We start from the raw sequence: 18,402 nt of genomic DNA on the forward strand, positions 1-18,402 counted from the left end.
TATTAAAATATAAATTCAAATATGGCGGCTTGGACTGCCGCGTGCGTTAGGCTCCGCCCATAGCTCCGCCCACATGCGTGACGTCATTCGTGTTAGTGGACACGCAGAGAGATAGGGGACGACATGGGCCTGTTTTACAGTAATGGCGCAGCAAAGACAATCATCATCTGTGGTGATTCCCCTCGTTGCCCTCGGTCAAAGCAGCCAAGAAAGTTGAGTTGCGATTATTGATTTGAGGTGTTGCTGTTTGCTATTTTCTACCCCGCGTTCGATGTCTCTCGGACGGCGAAGATTCTACGTCGTCCGGCCAATCCCGTCCAAGGTCAGCGGGGGCTCGGCTGCGCAAGGCTATAGAACTCCGGCTGCGGTTATGGAACGTGATTGGTCGGATGGCGTAGAATCTTCGTCGTCCGAGAGACACCGAACGCGGGGCTAGTTTTGTTTTGCCTGTCTGTTGGATTTCAATAATTCCGCATATTCCAAGGGTAGGTACCTTAGCCTTCTAACTTTCCCCAACCCTCGGTCCTTTCAGCAGTGAAAAAGGGGTATTGGTATAGCTAACTTAAAACTTAAAAGTGACTCCAGAGTTAGCTTGAATGTCATATAGCTTTTAGATTTGTTAAGTGCACAACTTCAGAATCACCAAATATTTTTAAGATTTAAAACTGGAATGTGTACGATGCTCATTAACTGATATCCTATTTTGGTTCACCCAGACTGAGGCCCCTCGCTCTGATTTGCATGTCAGAGCCTCGTCTTTCACAGAAACCATGCCGGACAGAGCATTTGACCGCTCAGAGCTGCTTAGTCTCTTGGTGCGGACAGCTGTCGCATCAGCCATCACCTACCTGGGTGTAAAATGGGCTGTGGACATGATGGACCCAACTCGGAAAAGACGACAGGAGGATAAGAAGAGGGTAATTTGAACTTTTGTGAATTGGCTACAGTTAAGGGATGATGATTAATGGATAATGATCATGCCTTTTCTGTTTCAATAGACATTTTTGAACTTACCATGATCCATGTCAGCGTAGCCAGATGAGTGACAAGTGTTTGATTTTTGCTAGGCTGAACGTCTGATGACTCGTCTGGGTATTGACAAGAACGTCCATCTGACGGATTATGAGATGTCGATCGCCTGTCAGCTGGTGGAGCCGGTGTCCATCCAGGTCTCCTGGGACAGCATCGCCGGGTGAGAGGTGCCCACGGCAGCAGCCAGTGTGACGGAGGTCAGAGGTTGTGGGGATGATTGTCGGTGCCTGATTGAATTACAGATTAGATTACAGATATATTCAGACAAGGTCCTCTCAATAGTGAGGCTTTTCACATGTCCACGTCATGATAGTGTGATACAAAACGAGGAACAGTGTGCAGCACGCATAATTCCCACACACGCACCCATACATGCTATTGCTCATGTCTGTTGCTTAGACAGCAGCACCTTTCGGATGTTCGCCCGGTACGACAATGTCCCTGGTTCTACTCCAAGTTCGTTCGTTGAAATCCCTGTAATCAGCTGGATACACTTCAGGGAATAAGTACCTAATATATTTGGCAATTAATGTGTTCAGTTTGTGATGTCAGTGCCTTCCTTAGCATTGCATGCTGGGGATTCGGAGATCAATAGATCAGATTTCAGTTGCATACATGCTTTGCAAAAATAACTGAACGCTTTCAGGCGAAACAGTCCTCTATTTTATCTCCTCCGGCTCCCCTACCCCGCCCCCCCCCCAAAAAAAAAATATTGTCGGCCCCCGGTACTGAGCTCTGGCCACCCCTATCTCCCCCCTCGCTCCAGACTGGACAGCGTGATCCAGGAGCTGAAGGAGACGGTGATCCTGCCGATCCAGAACCGACACCTGTTCCGCGGCAGTCAGCTGATTCAGCCGCCCAAGGGTGTCCTGCTGCACGGACCGCCCGGCTGCGGGAAAACATTACTCGCCAAAGCCACCGCCCGCGAGGCCTGCACTCGGTAAGGAATTCTATTCTGGATTGGGGCTGGGGGGGGGGGGACGGGGCCGGAGTCCACTGCATGTCCTTTTACGAGATCGGGAATTAGAGAATGCTGAGAAACAGACCGTGTATGAGCGAATTGAAGGGGGATTATTTTTTGTGGTTAAACTTAGTACCGTTTTCCTTTTGCCGTGTGCTAGCTTGAGATCCCCTGATTCGTCGTTGACCGGTATAGCTTTCAGTGCAACCTTATCACACCTTCCGTTCCCGATGGGATGCAATAGCTCAATTCATCAATCTTGACGTGCTGTTTCAAATAAATTGTCACAGGAAGCTGTCGCTTTCAACCTGCCATGCATTATCGTCTCAAAGGCAGTCTGTCCATGCAACATTTAGAGAGATTTGTGTGGCAATTGTGGCATCGTTCATTCTTCCGATCCTAGAGTTGACACATATGAATGAAAGTCTGAACTTGACTTTGAGTGCTATAAATTTCAACCAAAAGTAAGAAAAGATAAAAAGACTGTTTATTACAACGCTTCTTTTCCTCACCTGCTTGGTGTGCGTAATTAAATGGCCTCAATATTACGCTTATCGGCTAACTACGATTAATCTAAAGACGGCCTGACGTTTCGTTCATGGATTCACTTACTCACTGACATAGTCTTTCACCGACACAGTAACATACCCCGCGTTTGATGTCTTTCGAACGACGAAGATTCTACGCCGTCCGGCCAATCACGTTCCACAACCGCAGCCGAGCCCCCGCTGACCTAGAACGGGATTGGCCGGGCGACGTAGAATCTTCGTCGTCAGAGAGACATCGAACGCGGGGTTAGTCTTCGCCGGTGTGACATGGTCTGGTCTCTCATGGTCTCTCAGTACCGTGTCATGTTCTGTGGCAGGTTCATCAACTTAGAGATCAGCAGTCTGACGGACAAATGGTACGGCGAGTCGCAGAAACTGTGCGCCGCCGTCTTCTCGTTGGCCGTGAAACTGGAGCCCTGCATCATATTCATCGATGAAATCGGTCAGTTCAACGCCAGTGTCGGGAAACATCAACTGTTGTCAGTTGCATTGACTCCACTATTTTTTTTATGTGGTGGTGAGGGAATAAATTCAGCATCTGCTTATTTCGTTTTTGGCAAATGTAATTTAATTAATTTTATTCTCATTTTTTGATGATCTTATCTCTTGTTTTGCTAAGATTTAGCTTCACCACCTGTGATATTTTTGATTGGCAAGCCACCAAAATCTTACCCATGCTGATCTAAGCCATTTCCTCTCCGTTTGTCTTCCCCTTCTTTACCCCCGCCCCTTACCCCCCCCCCCTTCAGACTCGTTCCTGCGCGCGCGCGCCACCCACGACCACGAGGCTACAGCGATGATGAAGGCCATGTTCATGTCGCTGTGGGACGGCCTGATCTCAGACTCTGAGCGCTGCGTGCTCGTCATGGGCGCCACCAACCGGCCCCAGGACGTCGACAAGGCCATTCTGCGCCGGATGCCCGCGGCCTTCCACATCGGCAAACCGGTGAGTGGGGTGTTATGTTCTTGACACAGCGGAGTATGTAGACGGCGGGGAGCTGGCCTGTACAGTGGTGACATCTAGCTCCGGTAGTTCGGCCGCCGTCCGCCAGGGTCCGCTGTCTCCGTCCATTAGAGCGATCAGCTGATCGTGCAGCGGGACCGGGAGTTTGGTGCTCGGGAGTCCGCCGAGTGCGTGCGTGGAGGCCGGTGGTATCGTGACGGAGAGTGGTGCATTATGGTGTTCTGTTGCTCGAGGCCAGAAATACAGCGAGGACCGCATCCAGAGCCATGTGTGTACTGAAGTAGTACAGAACAGAGGAAGAACAGAACAAATTGGCGACGAGGATTATTTTGGAAGGATTGCAAGGAACCACGCCAGACGAGAGCCGTCGCCGCCACCGCCTCCGGCATTGGACGAGTCCACTCTCAAATGAAAAGGGGAGGAACGTAGGGGTCAAGGTGAACAGCTGATCAGCTGATCAGAGAAAAAGTAAACAAAGATGGCTGCGCCCTATTTGCCCAGTGTCAGACAGTTCAGAAAGGGTGAAGATTTTGAAGTTTGGATGAAATCACTTGAGTACTATTGTTTAGCGATAGGAGCCGTTGAGCCTGAACGGAAAAAGGGACTGCTGCTGCATCTTTTGGGCCCAGAAATGCAAGAAATATATGAAACTCTGCCAACAGTGGAAGAGGAAGAGTTGGATGTGTTCCAAGTGACAGTTGAACAGCTGAAACGCTATTTCAAGCCAAAGTCAAACCAAGTGTTTGAAGAAGTTCAATTCCAGATGCTGAAAAGGGAACAAGGAGAATCAGTGGAGACTTTCGTGGCTCGTCTACGCTCACAAGTAAGAAAATGTTCATTTCAGGATAAGGACATTCATGTGAGAAACAGACTTGTAGCTGGATGTGGTTATCCAAGGCTGCAGGAGAAGCTTTTGGGCATGCCTGACCTAACGCTTGAGAAAGCAGTCAACATTGCACGACTTCATGAAAAAGCACAAGAAGAAGTGGAACATCTCAGTCTGGATCGAGTGCAAGAGAAGCCAGAGATGATTCATCGAATCAACAAGGGTCCGCACAACCAACAGAAGAAAACTCACAGCCCAGGTGAGGCAGAAAGCTGCTACAGGTGTGGACGTTCAAATCACAAGAGTGAAAACTGCTTCTACAAAACAAGAGAGTGCTACAAGTGTGGGAAGAAAGGTCACACAAAAGCCATGTGCAGGAACACAGGGAAGAAGACGAAGATGGAAGAGAGGAAGGTGAATACCGTGAATGAATCACCAGAGGTGTATGACATGTATCACATGGCAGAAAAGGCACAACCCTCATATCAGGTGGCTGTAACTCTGGAAAATGAACCAGTCACCATGGATGTGGATACGGGAGCAGCCCGTTCTATCATGAGCTACCTCAGCTTCAAGAAGATGAAGATGAGTAAGAAGATGGAACCCACCAGTGTAATCCTCAGATCATATGGAGGACAGCGGTTGAAAGTGAAGGGCAAAGTGAACGTCACAGTGGAGATCAATGGACAGAGAAAAGACCTGGATCTACTGCTGGTGGAAGGAGATGGTCCTGCTCTGATGGGAAGAGATTGGATCTCTGCTCTCCAACTGGATCTGACAGGACTCATCAGTGTGGTTCAGTCAGAGGAAGGAGGGAGCTGGCAAGTTCAAGAGCTCATGAACAAGTATGCAGACTTGTTTTCAGACAAACCAAGTACCTGCACCTTTGAAGCAAGACTGCAAGTGGATGAAACAATGCCAGCCAAGTTCTACAAAGCAAGACCAGTTCCTCTGGCAATGAAGCAACTGGTGGAAGATGAGATCAACCGACAAGTACAGAAGGGAGTGCTGGAGCCTGTCTCACACTCAGAGTGGGCAGCCCCAGTAGTGACAATCGTCAAACCAGACAAGAAGTCAGTCCGACTCTGTGGAAGCTATGATTTGACAGTGAATCAGGCAAGCAGGCTGGAACGGTATCCAATGCCTCGCACTGAGGAGCTGCTGACCCAGTTGTCGGGTGGTCAACGATTCACAAAGTTGGACCTGAAGGAGGCCTACCTCCAGCTTCCGCTTCAGGAAGAGAGTCGCAAGTACATGGTAATCAATACTCACAAAGGCCTCTTCATGCCCAAGAAGCTGCAGTATGGGGTCTCCTCAGCCCCAGCTATCTGCCAGAGGTACATGGAGAGTCTGCTGGCAGGGATACCACACACAGTAGTCTTTCTCGACGATGTGTGTATCACAGGGAAAAACCAAGAGGAGCATCTCAGCAACCTGGAAGAGGTGTTGAGGAGGCTGCATGATGCAGGGCTGCGCCTGAACCCAAAGAAGTGTTCATGGTTCCAGTCAGAGGTGCAGTACCTCGGGTTCAAAGTGGACAGCCAAGGGATCCATGCTACAGAGGAGAAATTGAAGGCGATCAAAGAAGCTCCTGCACCAACGAATGTTCACCAACTGAAAAGCTACCTGGGCTTAATCATGTACTACAACAAGTTCATGAAGAACCTATCAACGGTGGCAGAACCACTCTACAGACTCCTGAAAAAGGGTCAAGTTTGGGAGTGGGGAAAACAGCAACAAGCCAGCTTCAACAAGACGAAGGAGCTACTCTGCTCTGCTCCATGCCTCACTCACTACCGAGCCTCCGCTCCGCTGGTGGTGTCAGCTGACGCCAGTCCGGTAGGAGTCGGGGCAGTTCTCTCCATAGTGGATGAAGCAGGCGAAGAACGTCCAGTGGCGTACGCGTCACGCTCGCTGAACAGCACAGAGCGGAACTGGAGTCAGCTGGACCGAGAGGGATTGGCCATCGTCTTCGCAGTGAAGAAATGGCACAGTTTTCTGCTGGGCCGAGCGGGCGTCACCATCAAGACAGATCACCGTCCGCTACTGGCTCTGCTCGGACCAGACAAGCAGCTACCGCTGATGACGTCACCGAGGATTCTTCGTTGGAGAACGATCCTGTCAGCGTATCAGTACACTTTGGTGTACTCGCCTGCTCACAAACAGCGGAACAGCGACGGACTCAGTCGTAATCCGCTGCCTCTGGAGGATGATGCCACGCCACCAGTACCAGCAGAAACAGTCATGATGCTGGAGACGCTGGAGAAGACGCTGCTGAAGTCTGAGCAGATCCGCAAGTACACGGCTACAGATCCGGTGTTGAGCAAAGTCATGACGCATGTTGCTCAAGGATGGCCAGACAAAGTGGAGGACCAGCTGAAATCCTTCCAGAACCGGAAGACAGAACTCAGCCTCGAGATGGGTTGTCTTCTCTGGGGGAACCGTGTGGTGGTTCCAGAGAAGCTGCAAGGCAGGCTTCTTCGGCTGCTACACGATGGTCATCCTGGAATCGGTGCGATGAAGGCGACTGCACGCTCGACAGTCTGGTGGCCAGCAATGAACAACGCCATCGAGAACACTGTCAAGTGCTGTGAGCGCTGTCAACAGCATCGCAGCTCAGCACCGCCGGTAGAAATGCGACCATGGAGAATTGAAGATCGGCCATGGACCCGACTTCATCTCGACTACGCTGGACCAATAGAAGGAAAATGGCTGCTGATTGTTGTAGATAGCACCAGCAAGTGGATCGACGCTCATGTGACGTCAACACCATCTGCAACAGCAACCATCAGCAAGCTGAGAGTAACATTTGCAACGCACGGACTGCCGTCAGTGGTGGTAACTGACAATGGCACCGCATTCACCAGTGGCGAGTTCGCGGCGTTCCTGCGAGCAAATGGAGTTCGACATCTGAGAACCCCAGCGTACCATCCGTCATCAAACGGACAGGCGGAAGCCGCAGTAAAAGTGGTGAAAGAAGGACTGAAGAAGTATGTGGAAGGCACACTCGAAGTTCGGCTGACGCGCGTTCTGTTCAAGTACCGAACGACGCCGCATTCAACAACCAGGCAGACGCCAGCTGAAGTGCTGATGGGCCGGAAACTCCGAACGCACCTCGATCTGGTTTTCCCAGACCTCCGAAGCACAGTCGAGTTTCAGCAAGACCAGCAAATCCTGAGGAAGAAGGCACAGTCTCGTCAATTCAAGATTGGTGACTCTGTGTACGTCTCGGAAGTGGGAAGAGGAGAGCCGAGGTGGCATGCTGCAGTCGTAACGTCCGTCCGCAGTCAGCTGTGCGAACTGAAGCTGGATGATGGTCGGGTGTTCACTCGACATATCGATCACATACGAGGTCGTGAAAGCAAGAATGAAGCTGAAAGCCAGGAAGACAGAAGACCGAGACAGCTGAACGAAGAAGAAGAAGAAAGACTACGCCAAACGAAACAACCGAGAGAGGAGGAAGAAAGAAACTACGAAGGAAGAAGAGAAGACGAAACCGATCAAAAATCACAGTGGTCAAAGAAGACAAATCGAGCAGAGAAGGTGGACGAACAAACGAAACAGAAGAAGGACGAAAGGAATATGGAAACAGAAGAAATGAAGAAAGACGCCAGCAGTAACGTATCCGAGCCTACTGCAGAGCTGAACAAGCCGGTGGGAGGTCATCATACGGAGGAAGGAAACCGTGGCGACGCGGTTATTCCGAGCTCCGCGGCTACAGCTGGTGACTCCGGGGAACAGTCGGTTTCTGGTGCACACCGGTATGCGCTCCGTGACCGATCTCGACTCCGACCTCCGGACCGGTATGGATCTACGTGAACCTGTCAAGTGAATGACGAGTGTTGGATTGTTCGTGGATTGTTTTTTGTTAGTTTTGTTCCGCGTATCAGTTTTGGGTCTGAAAGATACTGTCGCTGTGCCAACGGGGTATGTTGTGTCGCAAATGCATTATTATCGTATGAACAGTGCGGATTATGTAGGGGGTAGAACTTAAAAAGCTAAGGGAAGAGGAATTGTTATGTTCTTGACACAGCGGAGTATGTAGACGGCGGGGAGCTGGCCTGTACAGTGGTGACATCTAGCTCCGGTAGTTCGGCCGCCGTCCGCCAGGGTCCGCTGTCTCCGTCCATTAGAGCGATCAGCTGATCGTGCAGCGGGACCGGGAGTTTGGTGCTCGGGAGTCCGCCGAGTGCGTGCGTGGAGGCCGGTGGTATCGTGACGGAGAGTGGTGCATTATGGTGTTCTGTTGCTCGAGGCCAGAAATACAGCGAGGACCGCATCCAGAGCCATGTGTGTACTGAAGTAGTACAGAACAGAGGAAGAACAGAACAGGGGAGAGGTGGGAATATGGCAGGAAAAGGGTGTGTGACTGTGGACGCTTTGATTTAGGTAAATGATGTTGTAATCAGAGTTTTTTTTTTGTTTGGGATGTAATCCTTGAAGTTATCTAAACAAGCCTTTGTTAAAAACCGATATCGATGACGGGTAAATGTCTTTTTTATTTGCAATTTGGGTCGCTTCCAAGATTGATGAAAACTACGAAGTCATGAAACCATCTGAACTATCGAGTGAAGCTTGTTATGATGCATAAGAAGTGTTCGAGAGAAGGAATTCGATAACCAGACGGCAATTTGTCAGCTCTCGATTCTCGACAATGTGCTTTGTTTGTTACCTTGATTTGTCAAGGTGAACGAAATTATCTGACGATAGCTGGATTATTTCGTGATGCTTGATATGTCTACTTTGCGTGTATTTTTGTGTACAGGTCTCGCGGGTTTTAGCGGCAGGTTTTGCACCAATGAAATTGAGTATGCTTCAGGCTATAGCTTGGTCGTCTTAAGCTTTTGAGTGTTAAAGATGCGATCGATTTGTTCGTCAACAAGCCTGCCATGATCGTTTAAAATGGCTTCATCGTAGCTCGATTAGTTTCTGAGATATAACCGGAAATGTAAAACGGTTAAACCTACCCCTTAATCTCGCGAGAGCCGTACATACCCCTTGTGACACGTATGTGTGTATGTATGCATGTATTAACATCAAAAGAATTCATATATAGCGTGGCGATTACGGCTTAGATCCTACTCGTAGCTAACGAGTACGCAGGTAGGGGGAGAACACTCACCATACATATCAGCCATCCATTGGGTACCATTACGTGCATGGGGGCACTCCTGGTCACCTGATCATGGGTGCGGAGTAGTTCGAAAAAAAAAATGTATCCTAGTACGACCCCGGCGTGTTTCGTTCCAGACGCTGCCTCAGCGGAAGTCGATCCTACACCTGGTGATGCGGGGCGAATCGGCCTCGGATGATATCGACTTCAATCGGCTGGCCAAGCTGACAGATGGGTTCACAGGTACGGGTGGAAGAAGTGAGGGAGGGGGGGGGGGACAGAGAGGGATGGCTGCCATGGCTACGAGATGAAGCTATGCTGTCTAAAGGTTATATTTACATGTGCTATGAAAATCACGTTGGATGACGTAAAAAAGAATTCCTCGTAGATTAAATGTATTTCATTGTGGATTTCGCGAATTCGTGAATCTATAGTGAATCCATTCACGTCCCGAGGATAACGTGTAACAAAAGTAATTTTACCTATGGTCTACGAGCTTCCAAATGGTCAAAGGTATGGTCAAAGCGTCCTTTATAAACCCACCTTCTTTCTATCACATTTTGACGCATTTTGTCACCTTTTTCCCAACTTTGATGTGATTTGACGAGTACATAATGTACATTCGCTGTTACTTGTGACTCCTATTTCTGTGTCTAGTGCTGTTGTATCCGTATTCTCCCTCATTTCTGACACTGCCCGTTTGCCTGCGCAGGTTCGGACCTGCGCGAGCTGTGTCGAACGGCCGCCATCTACCCGGTCAGGGACTACATGACCTCCCCGTCAGCCACCGTGTTCGGCGGGTAAGATGGCACGACAGGGGCGCCACGGAACGCTACCCGGGGGTGTGAGGATAGTGTGTGTGTGTGAAAACGAACGGGAATGAAAGCTGGAACAATATGTGGGGTTTAGGAATGTTTTACAAGTCGGCATGTGAATATAGTGTCACATGCAAGCAGTACTGCCGTCGAAATAATCACAAGTTGTCGCTGATTTTTCACTGTGAAATTATTCAGCCTTCGTCACTCAAACCTAACCGGCCGAAAATTTTCTTAATCCGTTTTCTTTTAGTGTGTTTCCACATGCCAGGCATCATGATGCCCCTTGTTCATTCTTCCATTCCCACTTTTCAGTCTCTATTTCTGTGAAGCTTCGCTTTGTTTGAATGCTGTCTTTGTATTTTATTTGTCTGCCCCCCCCCCCCCCCCATAATCTTTCACGTTGACCACCCACTCTGCAATATTTTACTTTGCGCCAGCACTCCCGCTAAAAAATTCATTTTGTTGGGCTCAACACTCCATACTATTTCACTCTGATAGAATAACTTTACCTTTTTTGCATCTCACCCTGTTAGGCCACATCTTTTCTCCCACATATTCACTCTAACCGCCGCCCCCCCCCCCCCCCCCGCCCCGTTTCAGTCTCTCGGGCGCCGGCCCGGTCCCTGACGGCCCAAGTTCGGTAACCAGAGAGCTGAGCCGACCTCCCACTGCCCAGCTGCGACCTATCACCCAGGCCGACTTTGACCGCGCCATCTCCAAGATGAAGGAGTCCAAGTCGCACACCGGGGGCCTCCTCTCCACTGACGATATGCTGGACTAGTAACTTAGGTTGTTTCCCTCCTAGGGAGAGAGTTTGGGCTAGGGAGTTCACGTGCGACTTGTGATGCAGAAAGGAGTGTTGTGACTCGTGAGGTAAAGGAAGTAGTTACCGAGGGGTTAGGGGGTCGTGCGAGAATTCTAGGAATTTTTCGCGACGATAGATAAGGTTTTGGTGTGATGTGGTAAAAGAATAGATCAGGCAACGCTGTTTACCTGTGGTCGATGGGAATGGGTAGCGATTATGTAGGTTCCGCCTTAGTTTTGTTCTAAATTGCTGATGCAGCGTCACAGATAGGCTGCCATTGGTCAACGCTTTGAGTTAGCAGGCTTGGAACATTGGACAGAACCTCCATCCGATTTCCTAAAAATGCTCAGACTGACTAGATTTTCTGCTGTTGATCAGTTTATGATAATCATCAAGCGATTCGAATCCTGCGGAAATTATCTGCAGCTCTAATATCTAGAATCAAAATGATGTTTTGTAGATATTAAATGAGCGAGCGAATTATGTAGTTTCGTGAACGATTACGAATTCAGGTGTTCAATCGTTGTGTAGCACCACCAATCGCCTCCCAAATCACATAGCTCGCAGCCCTTCACCGGTGTAAATTAATTGTAAAATTCAATCGGGCTTAAATAACTTGGATGCAGTCCTGTCGTGCCATGTTTTGTGAGATGCGCTCGTTAGCCTTGCGCTGATTAGTGTAATTGGACTTCGTTAGGCTAACGTCCTGCTTCCCGATGTAGAAAGGGCAGGGTTGATTTACAATAGCTTCGCTAAAAGCCCAATTGCTGTAAATCCTTGAAGAATGTCGACCACATTATGCTTTATGCTTGCAGGCATGAATGAAAAGCAGTCAGTGCTCTAATTAAATTCGAAATTCGCCCGTTACTATGTAGCTGAGTGGCTCAGTTGTAAGCGCATTACGAAACAATGCGGTATGTAGATTCCAATCAGACTGCGTTGTGAATCGCTTACGTCTATAGGAGCATTTACTAGGGGAATAATAATAGAAACATTTCCCGGCAATCGGCTTAACTTGCTTTCGGCTCCGTGTTTACGTCATTGAATTCAAATTGGCCGCTTATTTTGTTAGTATTGATTTATTTTCCACCATGTGTAGAAAACTGGGCATTTTAAGTTACGTTGGTCCGAAGCATCGGTTTGCATCTGCATGTTACTCCACGAATATTACGATTACTTGAAAGAAAATAAGCATAAGAATGATCCTTGACTCGGCAGTGGTAGAGGTCCGTGTTGTTTGACACCTAGGGCTGTCATCAACAGTTGTTCATATAGATCCACAAATAGCTAGATAGCCGAGTGGTAGGTAGGCTCGTATAGTGATGTCGATACCAGATACCTACTCTGGGTGCCGATGCCAAACCAAATACCAGCCGAAACTATCGGAAAATGCAAAAAATCGAGCCAATTTGGGAAATTGGAGAGGAATACTACCGTACCAAATTCACAGCCTTTCATAAGTCATACATTGTGGGGTTTCATAATACCAACAAAATAACAAGCACAGTAGAATTGAAATATCATACACTACGGTGGTATCGGTTCGGTATCAGTGCACCAAAAAGTTGGTATCCGATTGACATCTCTATCTCGTATGCGTACTTGCGTCGTAGTCTCCGAGTTATCAAACCAAGTGTTTCGGCGCTGACTTTTGCTACCATCCGCCGAGACACGTCGCTAGTGAACCAATGACGTCATTTGTCCCGGGACCGATGACGTCACGGCCGTCAGACACCGATACCGAATGTTTCTCGGCGGTGTTGGCGAGGCTGCCTGTGATATGACGTGCGTTCCTGTCTGCGTTTTTTAATTGTCTTCGCATGTATGCGCTGCAGCGGACAAATACATAGAATTCGACCCTTATTGAGTCTGTTTACTTTTGGTAGTGTTGACCGTTGACGTGTGGCGACGAATGACGATGGTTCAACGAAAAATATTCAGGCAAATCCAGAGAGCATTCCAAATACAAACACCGGCAGTAGCGGCGGAACACCTTCAACTGGGGGGGGGGGGGGGGGGGGCACTGCCGACTTTTGGCCCAGCATTCTTTCAAGGCAACGCTCATAGGGCTAATAACCCGGTTTACTTAGCATATTTGACGAGGCTCTAGCTCGTTAATTTGGCGATAATTTCGATGCAGTGGTCTTAAAAATTTTTAGAGGGGATCATTTTGTAAATTGTTCAGCACCATTGGCATCTTTTGCAACATCACGGACGGAGATATAAGCTTGCAACAAACCCTATGTAAACCGGGCCCTCGACCGTATTCAGTGGCGGATTCAGGGGGGGGGGGGCAAAATGGGCATTTGCCCCCCCCCCCCCCCAAACGGCATAATTTTAACATTACGCCTATGGACGAGGCATGGAAAGAATCGATAAATTGTTATGGTTTGCCCTCCCCCCCCCCCAAAAAAAACTCTGAGCTGGATCCGCCTCTGCCTGTATTGGTGTTTTTCCAGCCGCGAATGTATAAGGAGGGGGCCGTTGGACCCCGTCCTTGCCATTTGGCCCCTGATCGAGCTAGAGCTTCGCGAAAAAACGAGCGTGTTGCCCGTGACGAGAGGAAGCCTATGATACCCAATTTTAGGGTCCTAGGTCAATGGTTGACCTTCCAGGTCAGGTCTGAGGTCAGTGAACCAAAAGTCGGGAAAATCGGAACCTGTTAGAAAGTCGTAAAGAGTGGCTGCTAGGGGTTTTTCGGGAAGCTGATCACGAATGTCATGTTACTTTTGATCACAGATGATGTCTTCATGCATTTAGGCCAGGTCGAGGCAGCATCAGGTCAGGTCAAACAGTAGGGGTCGTGCCGGGTATTCGTAGTAAGTGTCAACCGCCTCTGACAGCTTCGTAACTTGTTACGAAGGCACCAAAACTACTTCGTAAATGTTCAAATGGTTGCCAAATTCGAATTCATCTCCAAAAACTAGCCTAGAAACATATAAACTCGAAAAGTGAACCGAGGTCATCAAAGGTCAATGACCTGACCTGACCTTCAGGTGACCTTGACACTCACCCTAATGCATGGGACCAACATCATAACACATGTTTCAACGCTGGAAACCACGAAAAGACTGCAAACGCGCGGGTAATGCGAGCCGACATACGCCGAATCGCGATTCTGTCCAAACATGGCCTCAAGAAATAGGTCAAAGGTCATTTAGGTCAGGGTCATAAAATTTTCAGAGTAGGTGTTAGAGGTGCCCTTTTTTGGGAATCCAGGTAACCTACCCCGCCCCGCAACCCTTCACCAGATACCTACAACTACCCGCATGTGTCACTTCCGTGGTAGCAGCCCGCAAAAACCCGCATACCAGCCAAAAACCTTTTCCATATCCATTTTCTAGCCATATTTTTCTAGGACATCATAATGCATTTGTGAAGTATTTTAGGCCATGCTCCACTCTCCAGCATATTCATTTTCCATTTTAAAGGGGAAATTTTGTTTTGTTCTGGCGATGCAACCCGCCCATGCGGGTTTTGTCTACCCGCGCTCATTGCGGCCTGGCGGGCCGATGAAAAGGCATATTTAGTTATTAGTAGGTGTAGAATTGATTGATTCGAGGGTACTAAAAGTTTCGTCGCGATCGGCCGCTTTTTACGCAAGTTATTCGCGAAAAACCGAGGGGGGGGGGGGTCCGTTCGACCCCCTCTCCTATACGGCCGAGGGTTAAAATGCCAAAATTAAAGTGGGACACGGTGCCCATGCCCCCTCCCTCACCCCACCCCCGTTCCGCCGCCTATGCAAACACGTGAGTTTACTGCGATGCAGCGATGCAAACAGCAAAAGGCTTGTAGTAGAGCACGGGGTCGGAGTGGAGTTGAATTTTCAAAAGTTGAAGTAAGAGTCTTCTTATTTGAATTCACAACAAACTTCAAAAAGTGGAGCAATGTGACATATGAACCCGGTTTACATAGCATATTTGACGAGGCTCTAGCTCGTTAATTTGGCGATAATTTCGATGCAGTGGTCTTCATATATTTAGAGGGGATCATTTTGTAAATTGCTAAGCATCATTGGCATCTTTTGCAACATCACGGACGGAGATATAAGCTTGCAACAAACCCTATGTAAACTGGGTTATGTAGAGTGTGAACTCGCATAACACAAAAGTTGCAGCTCTACTCAGGAACTTTAAGCTTGCAGTTAGCATCGTCTAAAAAAATCAACGCATTGAGCTGTACTTTTTCCATTGCAGATGTCATGCAAATAATGAAATAAAAATAAAATACATGACCCAACTTCTTGTTATTTAATGGTATAATACAAACGATAGTTTTCTTTAACTTCATGATGTTTCCATGGCAACGCCTTCTGCTGTGATTCTCGAACGTTCTGTTTGCGCGAGCAATCGGGCGTCTGGGGATGGGCGTCTGGGAAAGTGTCTATTGTTGAGAAGCTGACCCGTTGCTGCGTAAATTTTTTATTGGAGGGACTCGCAGATTGATTATTTCGTATCCTGCTTTTGATTAGTGAAGTGCATTCAAATATCAGAATTCGCTGGTGTCTGCTATCATCAAGCCTGTGCTTGTTATGCGCAGCATTCCAATCACAATCTTCGTTCAGGGCTGAACAATCCGGCTAGTGAAGTTCGCACTCCGGTAAGTTAAATTATGTTTTTTCCCCGGCTTCCCATTTCTTCCTATCCACTCCACATGCCGCATGCTTCATTTCTGATATTGTTCTCTCATGTGCTCTCTCGAATCGTAGCTTGAGCTCCCCATTTTTACTCTGACTCCCCCTTTCCATCAGCCATCTCGGCCTGCTTTTCTCTGATGTCATCTCTCTCCCTCGCCTCCTCTCTCTCCGTCTCGCCTATTCCTCGCGCTCCCTTTTTCTTCCTCAATATTTCTTTCACTCGCCTCTATTGTCACTTTTCCTCTTTTCTCTGCGCTAGGGTGTCTGCAGTCTGCATAATCAAAGTAGCGGTCTTGTTTTCCGTGCGCGCACCTTGTCCCCGAACAACCAGCGCTTCCCGTATCAGTGTATCGTATTACACCGAGCGCTCTTCTCAGGTTCATTTGGCTGCTCTCCTACTCCACGTTGGTGAACGCCGAGAACCCGCGGCCGACGGGATCCGACATCGCTGATCACCAATAAGTGCAGTACCTACCCGGTGAGGTCTCGTGGTCGTCGACGGTAAGTACCGGATTTATTTTTATGATTGCGTTTATCCCTTATTTGCTGAAGCTGGAAGCTAGATCGATTTTGTATCTCCAGTTGTATTGTGCTCTTTTATTCCGAATTGAAGAGTTTCTTCCGATGTAGGTATATTTTCCAGCTCAATAACCAGCACTGAACGTTTTGTGTTGGATCGATTGAAAATGTGTTTGGAAAGCTGCATTTTTTCCCTATAATCTGACTCGCTCCAGGTATTCAAGGTGCTGGATCGGAATAATTGTAATCTGCGGGTTGCAATAAGCCGACAGTCTTGCAGTCTTCATTTGCATAATGCCAATTAGAAGTGCTCGTTTAAAGTTATTTTCTTCGGCTGACATCTCAAACACTTGTCCAGAAAACTGACTCTAAAAAAGCGACAGAAAAGCAGCGACCACGTTCAGGACGACCTCTAGAACAGCGGATCGCATGTATGAGCGATTGTCCGAAGGGATGATCCGTAACAGAGCGACTTTGAGAGGAACATCGACTATTCTGCGGCAATGGCAGCAAAAATCGACGATGTCTTGCGAATTGTATTTTGTGTAAAAGGCAATCGAATGGCATAAATGCTTACTGAAAGTCACAGTTTGTAGGTAGTTGGTAATTGAAGTACCTATATTTCATAACAAACATACAGGCTCGTTTCAATTCAGTCGTTCTTTTTTTCAATAATGATAGGTGAAAAGGGCATCGTTGATGTTTAAGGACAACTTAGGTAATTGCTAAGTTCTCTCGGGTGCGGCTAATTTTTACATCTAAGTTTTTGTTTTGGCGCTTTTAAGCCCGAGCTACACTATGCATGACCGTCCAGGAAACTACGTGCGTGATCTGCAAAGGCGTGATTGCGAGACTCCCTTGACATCGGTTTCTGCGATTTTCCAGATTTTCCGTGAATTATTGTACGCTGACGTAATAATAACAACTTATAAATGGTTTCGCAACAAACGCTTAAGCCTGCTATCCTTTATACTATTTTATCGATAAATAGTTTATTTTGATAATAAAACATCAATAACACATGAAAATTGAAGAAACAATTATTAATTAGGTCACTTGGATTCATACGATGCGCCGCCAAGTGCGCCAATAACTGTCTCATATCACTTGCAGATTCTGCAAAAAGTTCGTAGCTCTGAGCTTTGTATCGGTACGGAATATCCTGACCGTCCTGACTATCCGGCATTTCCTGTAGTGAACGTCCGGGATTTCCTTGACTGAATTTGCGTGACCCCAGTGTAGCCGATCCTGTATATTTCCTATCAGCTGAACTTCATCTGCGTACCGATTTTCTGCAAAACCCGCAAACTCGCAGATCACGCACGTAATTTCTTGGAAGATCACGCATAGTGTAGCTCGGCCTTTAGACGTTTTTTGGCGTACTGCTGTTCAAGTTTGAAAGGCCTATTTTACACTTTACAGCCAATTGTTACTCGCAAAACTGCTGCAATTTTATCAACTCTTTTCTTACATGTAGGTACAGGGAGAGGCAGATAAATTTGGACAAATTCATACCTTGTATTTGCGAGAGCGTAGGTCGCGCATTTGAAGACACAGACACTTTCAGCTTTGCACATATGTTCCCACATCTGTCGAGTACACGGTCACTCAATGTGACCCAGTGTTCCATTTTTCAGACTTTTTGGTGGCAAATCACACCTAATGGGGAAAATATTTTCATCCCTAAAATATGAATGACCGACTTTACTTCATCTCTGAAAAAAGTTCCATGCATTGTCAACAGCCAGTTTACATGTCACTTGACAGTTGATGCACCCACATCCTTTTTTTTCACACCCTGTCAAGATCCTGACATGCAATCCTGGTTTATCAGTTGGCATAAAAATTGGCATTTACACCATTTTGCAAAAACCCTTTAGTCATTTACCTATTTCCTTTTTTCTCATCCTAGGATTTTTTTCTTCATCGGCACACCCAACCAATATCCAATTTTAGAACACTGATGTGACCGCCCTCGGCCACCTGCACCAGTTCCAGCCGGTGCCTGAACCGGCCGCACGCTCGCCGGGCCTCCTCCCGGGAAATGGCCGCCATCGCTCGCTGGATCGCACTCTTGAGGTCGTCGACAGTTGCGTGACGATGTTCGTTAGACCTGGCCTGCCGTGAAAAGCAAGAAAAACGTAACTATACTCTGTTCCGTTTCAAGTTTGCAGCCGAAG

At 47.8% G+C, this 18,402-nt stretch overlaps 2 protein-coding genes across 8 annotated transcripts; both read left to right on the top strand.

The window, feature by feature from the left end:
• Positions 1 to 190: 190 nt before the first annotated feature.
• Positions 191 to 12,930, top strand: LOC122367981 (outer mitochondrial transmembrane helix translocase-like). 7 transcript variants are annotated; one of them, XM_043341554.1, is made up of 9 exons: positions 191 to 237; positions 766 to 917; positions 1,068 to 1,192; positions 1,799 to 1,972; positions 2,859 to 2,983; positions 3,291 to 3,487; positions 9,582 to 9,687; positions 10,157 to 10,244; positions 10,863 to 12,930. In XM_043341554.1, the coding sequence occupies exons 2-9, from the start codon at positions 771 to 773 to the stop codon at positions 11,041 to 11,043; spliced, it is 1,143 nt and encodes a 380-aa protein (XP_043197489.1). In that variant the 5' UTR covers positions 191 to 237; positions 766 to 770; the 3' UTR covers positions 11,044 to 12,930. The 7 variants fall into 7 exon arrangements, with proteins under 7 accessions (XP_043197489.1, XP_043197490.1, XP_043197491.1 ...); XM_043341555.1 differs by having other exon boundaries at positions 191 to 200; positions 749 to 917; XM_043341556.1 differs by having other exon boundaries at positions 194 to 322; positions 749 to 917.
• Positions 3,502 to 8,679, top strand: LOC122367980 (uncharacterized protein K02A2.6-like). The gene is made up of 2 exons (XM_043341553.1): positions 3,502 to 4,166; positions 4,731 to 8,679. The coding sequence occupies exons 1-2, from the start codon at positions 3,984 to 3,986 to the stop codon at positions 8,148 to 8,150; spliced, it is 3,603 nt and encodes a 1,200-aa protein (XP_043197488.1). The 5' UTR covers positions 3,502 to 3,983; the 3' UTR covers positions 8,151 to 8,679.
• Positions 12,931 to 18,402: the final 5,472 nt, after the last annotated feature.

This window comes from Amphibalanus amphitrite, unplaced genomic scaffold, assembly GCF_019059575.1.
Source record: "Amphibalanus amphitrite isolate SeventyFive unplaced genomic scaffold, NRLGWU_Aamphi_draft 000912F_arrow, whole genome shotgun sequence".
Taxonomy (NCBI): domain Eukaryota; kingdom Metazoa; phylum Arthropoda; class Thecostraca; order Balanomorpha; family Balanidae; genus Amphibalanus; species Amphibalanus amphitrite.

Excerpts from the sequence above, each read along its gene's own strand:
- LOC122367981 (XM_043341554.1), top strand. The coding sequence starts at position 771 with ATGCCGGACAGAGCATTTGACCGCTCAGAGCTGCTTAGTCTCTTGGTG. Across the intron at positions 918-1,067 it reads GACAGGAGGATAAGAAGAGG|GCTGAACGTCTGATGACTCG; the intron begins GTAATTTGAACT and ends GATTTTTGCTAG. Across the intron at positions 10,245-10,862 it reads TCAGCCACCGTGTTCGGCGG|TCTCTCGGGCGCCGGCCCGG; the intron begins GTAAGATGGCAC and ends GCCCCGTTTCAG.
- LOC122367980 (XM_043341553.1), top strand. The coding sequence starts at position 3,984 with ATGGCTGCGCCCTATTTGCCCAGTGTCAGACAGTTCAGAAAGGGTGAA. Across the intron at positions 4,167-4,730 it reads TATATGAAACTCTGCCAACA|ATGGAAGAGAGGAAGGTGAA; the intron begins GTGGAAGAGGAA and ends AAGAAGACGAAG.